At 44.5% G+C, this 7,253-nt stretch overlaps 1 protein-coding gene across 1 annotated transcript in view; it reads left to right on the top strand.

Annotated features, from left to right (window-relative positions):
- The window catches only part of polg (polymerase (DNA directed), gamma), a 78,045-nt gene that overhangs the window by 27,545 nt on the left and 43,247 nt on the right, over window positions 1–7,253 (top strand). The window contains exons 10-13 of the mRNA XM_084334490.1: window positions 58–175; window positions 4,766–4,840; window positions 5,554–5,676; window positions 6,248–6,408. Coding sequence (XP_084190616.1) covers window positions 58–175; window positions 4,766–4,840; window positions 5,554–5,676; window positions 6,248–6,408 — 477 coding nt within the window. The remainder of the gene's footprint in view (window positions 1–57; window positions 176–4,765; window positions 4,841–5,553; window positions 5,677–6,247; window positions 6,409–7,253) is intronic.

The raw sequence follows: 7,253 nt of genomic DNA, 5'->3' as shown, positions 1-7,253 counted from the left end.
GTCTTAAATTGAACTGAAGAGCAGATGCCCTTTAGCGTGATTCTTCTCGTCTCCCAGGGCTATCGAGCTCGTGTACAGAGAATACTGCGAGTGGAAAGGCAAGGATCAGCCCGAGAGTCCGGGCAGCAACCCCTCCGATAACCTGATGCTGACGGACAGCGCCGTGTGGCAGACGGTAAGCGGACCTCTCCCGAGTCGGTCCCCCCTCAATGACGAGCATGGGAGCCGTTTGGGTTCAACCTTCACGGAACGAAACCCACCAGGCGCGGGACGCGGGCGTGAGGCGGGCGGGCGGGCGATCAGAGTTTCACTTTCGCTCCCATGTTAACACATTCACGGCCAGGGGTCGCTGCAGTGGTGGCCGGCCGATAGGGGCCGCTGGGGGCCCCCCCCCCCCCCCCCCCCCCTGGTTGAGAGTAATGAGAGAGAAGGAGAAGAAGAACTTGTGTTTTTTTATTTTAGATATTTTGAAGGCTTGAAGCCCTAAAAATAAACTAAACATGTTTAAAATGAATAATAATTACTATTAAAATGCACAATAACGTTAATATAGCAAGTATAAATCATTGTTTTTTTGCATGCTATTCTCCCCCCACGTTTGTGATTCACGTCACTCTCTCATAGAAATCTACCTCCAAACCTGGGCGCTAGTCCTTAACGCTCACTGAGTAGGCGTCACTGCGCGCAAGCGGCCAATGTAAATGAATCGAGGAAATACATTTAGCCTATCAATGGTCATAAATATGATGTCTGGGGGCGTGGCTTTCTAGCGCTCAAACAAAGCAAGCAGTCACGCACTCTGTGCGCCACTCTGTTGTCACTCATCACCAGTCGTTAAAAAACAAAGACTTGCCGTTTCGAGAGTTTTAATTTTCGATTTCTAGCTAGCTACCATGGATAATTCTGTTAAATCCATCAAAGCAACACCATTTGAAAGACTGACACTGCAAGAAAAACTCCGATTGAAAGAGCTTCTGTCGTTTTCTAGCTGATTCAGTAAGAAGTGTTGGCTAACAAGAAGCTATATGGCTAGCTGGATGCAGTCATGTAAATGCCGTATTTTGCTTTCCATTCCTGCTTTTTAAAACGACAGGGACAGATACAACATGCCCATGGACTGTTACTGGAGTAAAGGACATGAAACACTTTATTTAATTTTTTTAAGTGGATTAAGGCTTGTGGACAGCTGAATATCTCGCCTCTTCAACTCTTCTTATGTTTAATATACGCAAGCCAGCCTTGGCTCTTTTAACAATATGCAAAATATGCTGTACTCATACTGAAGTTATTCTTGGTATATACTGTATACTAGGTCTGATCCTTTGCAATTTCTTCTAATTTGTGTAGTGCTTGCCTGCTTGGGATTCCACGTGAGGTACTTAATGCTGTGTGTGTGAGAGAGAGAGATAGAGAGATAGAGGAGGGGGATACTAATTAATTTCGCCGCGGGGGGGGGGGGGGGGGCATAATCCCACGGGACAATGTATTGGTAACTTGTTTCAAATGACAATATATACATCTGTGATTATTATTGTACGGATCGGAATACGGGCGTGCGCGTGGGAGCATGCACAAAGATATTCCAGTGATATGCTAGTGCTCCTGACTGGAGGAGAGAGAGAGAGAGAGAGAGAGAGAGAGCGTTCAAGTTCAAGTTTCTTTATTAGTTGTCATACAGAAGAACTGTCCGTCTGCAACACTACTATCACCGACATCTAAGAAGGGAGATCCCCCCTTGAATCGGCCCTTCTAAGGTTTCTCTCCTCCACACTGCCTGTGGTGCATTTTTTCCTATTGCTAGGTTTTAGTGAGTTTTTCCTTACCTTCGCGTGGGGTATGTCTGGGAGTGTTCGCATTGCATTCATTTATTTTGCATTTATTCTAAATTTGTTGGACCTTATGGTGTTCTTGTTTTGTTTCTTGACTTATTGTGATGTTTCTTCTTGATTTGTTTAAAGAAGATGTGTCCGGCCCATGGGGACATTAACGTGTGTTGTCGGGCCTTACAAATACATTTGATTTGATTTGAATACAATATACTATACAGTACAAAGCAGAAATGGGATGAGGTACAATTTAGGTACAATTTACAGTAAGGTGTAATGAGGTATGGGTTGTAGTGCAAATTCTTTACCAATAAATATAAAGTGTGTTTAGGTGTTCTAAAGTGCGTGCTGCAGTGAGTTGTTTGTTTAAATTGAGTGTGTGCGTGTGGATGTGTGTGCTGTGAGTGCATTTGATGGTTGTTACATAGTGTTATTGTCATTTAGCATTCTGATGGCCTGAGGATAGAAGCTCCTTCTGAGTCTCTCTGTACCGGCCATGAGACTCCGGTATCGCTTGCCTGACTGCAGCAGTTCAAAGAGGCAGTTGTTTGGGTGGCTGGAGTCTTTGATAATTCTCTTAGCCTTACCCATGCACCGCTTGTTGTAAATGTCCTGGAGAGTGGGAAGCCCCCCTCCAATTGTGCGTTCGGCTAAACGGCCACTCTCTGTAGTCTGCTACGGTCTTGTGCAGTGCTATTCCCAAACCAGGAGGTGATATTGCCAGTCAGGATGCTCTCTATTGTGCATGAGTAGAAGTTCTTAAGGATCTTCTGACTGACTTGGAACTTCCTTAGGCGCCTGAGGAAGTAGAGGCGTTGCCGTGCCTTCTTCACAACACTGTCAATGTGTGTGGTCCATGTCAAGTCCTCGGATATTTGGACTCCGAGGTACTTGAAACTGTGTGCGTGTTTGTGTAGGCGCTATTGGAAACGTGGCTGCATTGACTGATCATATATTGATTGATGGCAATGGTGATAGTTGTACTCTACCTACTTAAATATTCGTACCTTGTGGTTTCGCCGAAGCTCTGACGTGCACAGTAGGCTATACTCAGTGTGTGGTTTTTGCCAATGCGTGCAGGCGCGTGTTTGTGTGTGTGACATTGTGATACCTCGGTACATGTTTGCAAAATTGGTATAGCGCCCCCCCTGGAGAAGAATTCACCAGCCGCCACTGGGTCGCTGTTTACCTTCTGGGTAGAACGCCAGCGCTTTGTTCAACGGGGCGCTTTGTTCAATGGGGCGCTTTGTTCACTTGCGAGTGCTAAAACTATATGAAACATTATAGCTATGGATCTAATACACCCGTCGATTGTCAGTGAGTTGCTTCCAGTCAACATGCACAAAACGGATTGTTTTTTCATCCGTACATTTCCGTTTTATACCGTTTTGAATAAGAGTATAGTTTGGGTGCTTCTGAGTAATCCCGGGAAAAGACGCGATAATAGCGTTTTAGTGAAATCCAGTTATCAGTCATTTTTCGCCTGATTATCTAATCATCCTGAAATCAACGCTAGATCATCGTTATGATGTCTCCTCGTGCAAGAATGACATGTGGTTTAGACCGGCGACCGGTGGTCATGTGATAGTAAAGGGTTAACCTTCTGTCGTGTGGCAGTGAAAGGGTTAAGCGGAATGGGGGACAGGGCACCAGAGACTGCCACCGGGGCCGTGTCCTTGTGGCAAAGGCAGGCGTTAGAAACTGTACCACCTCGTCTCCACGTCGTCTGTTCCCTCGATGACCGTATCACCCCAGATATGCATCACTTTGTATTCTATTAGATTAGATTCAAATGTATTGTTGTCATCACGCAGCACAAGTACAGCACAACGGAAATAGGGTTGGCATCCAACCGGGGTGCAAATGTAGCAGTAAAGTGCAACAGTGATATACAATGTACTGATTAAACTGGGTATAAAATATATAAATGAGTACTAACGAGTACTAGTGCTAATCATATGTATGTACAGAGTTGGAGTATTAATATGTACAGTGATACAGGTATAAACACACTATGGTAGTAAGTAGGGATGTCCGATATTATCGGCCGACCGATATTATCGGCCGATATCGGCAGTAAAATGTGATATCGGAAAATATCGGTATCTGTTTAAAAAAAAAAAAAAAAAAAAAACAATAACAATATTTGTTATATATATATCCAGTGAAATGATTAGTTACCTGAAATTATTCAGTTTTTTGGGGGGGGAAACCCTGCATATATCGGTATCGGTATATCGGTATTGGTAAAAAAGCCAATATCGAGCATCCCTAGTAGTAAGTATTGTATTTTATTTGTATTACTTTTTTATCATGTCTACTCTATTTGATTATCTATTTTATTATTCTATTTTTGTATTTCTGCACAATCGAGGCGGGCATGGCCACCTACATTAACACTGCATGTCTCGTGTATGCATGTGACAAATAAACCTCTTGAATAGTCATACTGGTCAGTAGGGCTGACCCCGATTAGTAGAATAGTCGACTAATCGACCGAAAGGAGCCGTAGTCGACTGCCAACCTCTTAGTCGAATGCAAAAAATAAATAAAAATAAAATATATATATTATAATATAATATATTTTTTTATTTAATTTTTTGTATCATTCTTTCCAAAAGCAAAGAGGCCTTGAAGCTAGTGGCGCGCATACCAGCGAGGCTAACTGCCTAAGAAAACGGGCACAGAGGCAATGAAAGAGGATTTCACCCGTCTAATGAACACGCTAGACTAGACAAATATCAAGATGTATCCATCAGTGGACCAATTGCATGCTTTCGCAGAGGACAAGGAGCCTTCAGTCGACTCCTTCAGACATTAAGCTTCACCCCCCACAGCCCAAATGGAATGATAATCAAAGTCGACTATACAAATCCTTAGTCGAGGTCAGTAGCCGCCCTACTGGCCAGTGACTGATGTTTCCTGAATCCATCTTCTAGGTCGAGGAGCTGAGTCACCTGGACCACCTGACGGAGGAGGATGGAGAGAAAGGGATGAATACCAAGAGGAACGCGGTGAGGCGTTGTTTTTTATCGCTCCTATCATCCCTTCATACCGCTCCTATCATCCCTTCCTACTGCTCCCCCTATCATCCCTTCCTACCGCTCCTATCATCCCTTCCCACTGCTCCTATCATCCCTTCATACCGCTCCTATCATCCCTTCCCACTGCTCCTATCATCCCTTCCTACCGCTCCTATCATCCCTTCCCACCGCTCCTATCATCCTTTCCTACTGCTCCTATCATCCCTTCCTACCGCTCCTATCATCCCTTCCTACCGCTCCTATCATCCCTTCCCACTGCTCCTATCATCCCTTCCTACCGCTCCTATCATCCCTTCCCACCGCTCCTATCATCCCTTCCCACTGCTCCTATCATCCCTTCCCACCGCTCCTATCATCCCTTCATACTGCTCCTATCATCCCTCCTTCCCACTGCTCCTATCATCCCTTCCCACCGCTCCTATCATCCCTTCCCACTGCTCCTATCATCCCTTCCCACCGCTCCTATCATCCCTTCCCACTGCTCTTATCATCCCTTCCCACTGCTCCTATCATCCCTTCTCACCGCTCCTATCATCCCTTCATACTGCTCCTATCATCCCTTCCTACTGCTCCTATCATCCCTTCCTACCGCTCCTATCATCCCTTCCTACTGCTCCTATCATCCCTTTAGAACCCTACGATGATGCTGTCTGTGTGTCACATGATCTCTATCTCACGAGCAGCGAGTCCTGGACCCACAGCAGCATCATCTCCCGGAGGAGAGTCGCTGCCTCCATCACCATGGAAACGGTCCTCACCATGACGTGGAGGTTCCTGGATGCTGGTTCTTCAAACTCCCTCATAAGGTAAGACGCAGGCCCATCTCGTGTAATTGAATATATATATATATACAACACAAAAGACAACGCGACCTCTTGACGGAACGTTTGTAAACGGAGCTTCTATCCTCAGGCCGTCATCAGGATGCTCAAGTTGCTCAACGACAATAACACTATGTAACAAACCATCAAATAGTCTCACAGCACACGCATCCACACGTACACACTCACTTTAAATGAGCAACTCACTGTAGCACCCACTTTACCCACTTTACCCACTTTAGACACTTTAACACACTTTATATTTATTGGTAAAGAGATTTGCACTACAACTCATACCTCACTGCACCTTACCCTAAGTTGTACCGCATCCCATTTCTGCATTGTACTTTATATTGTAACTCAGTTAAAAGAAATTTCTACTCTGTATTGTATATATGTACATTGAACACTTTTGTTTACACTTTGTTTTTACGTACTTTTGACTTTCTATTTGATACTTTTATCTATTTTTATCTAGCACCCTCTCGGGAGCATAACGGAACATTCTGTACTTTTGTACGACGACTAATAAAAGAAACTTGCGACTTAATCGCAGGACGGGAACGACAACAACGTGGGCAGTCCCTTCTCCAAAGACTTCCTGTCCAAGATGGAGGACGGCACCCTGAGGGCGGGGCGGGGGGGCGCCAACGCCACGCGCGCCCTGGAGATCAACACGATGATCGCCTTCTGGAGGAACGCCCATAAACGCGTCGGGTAAAAACCAAAACGCGTCGGATCACGCAATGTGATGATAAAGTTACAGTACATATTTGGACATCGACACAATTGTCATCATTTACTGGCTCTGCACCACAATGGGCTTGAAATGAAACAATGAAAGATGTGCTTTAAGTGCAAACTTTCAGCTTTAACCCTTTCACTAACCGTCGGTAGTGTGATATCAAAGGGTTAACCTTCTGTAGTGTGGTAGTGAAAGGGTTAAGGGACCAAAAGTAATTGGACAATTGGCTGCTCAGCTGTTCCAGGGTCAGCCTAATTGATTGATTTGAAAACTTTATTAACAGATTGCAGAATGGGTACAATACAGTACGGCTCAATACACACAAGTGTTAAGAGGATGCAGACCAGAGAAAGACTTTCGTCTTGTTTACATCAGGGTCCCCCATTTTCAATTCATAGTGACATTTATGACATACACAACATACAGATATACATCATGACATTTACGACATACAGATATACAGTACTGTTACATTTATGACATACAGATATACAGTACTGTAGGGCTGACCCCTATTAGTCAATTAGTCGACTAATCGGTCGAAAGGAGCCATAGTCGACTGCCAACCTCTTAGTCGAATAAATAGTTTTTTTTTTTTTTACGTATACATTTTGTTTTTTAAATCATTCTTTCCAAAAGAAAAGAGGCCTAGAAGCGTGGCTAACGCTAATGGCACGCATACCAGAGGCTAACTGCCTAAGAAAACAGGCACAGAGGCACTGAAAGAGGATTTCACCCATCTAATGAACACACTAGACCAGTGGTTCTCAACCTTTTTACACCAAGTACCACCTGAGAACGTAGCTGGCTCTCCAAG

Source organism: Notolepis coatsorum (assembly GCF_963971535.1).
Source record: "Notolepis coatsorum genome assembly, chromosome: 18".
NCBI classification, from domain to species: domain Eukaryota; kingdom Metazoa; phylum Chordata; class Actinopteri; order Aulopiformes; family Paralepididae; genus Notolepis; species Notolepis coatsorum.
This window is presented reverse-complemented; position numbering and strand designations above follow the sequence as displayed.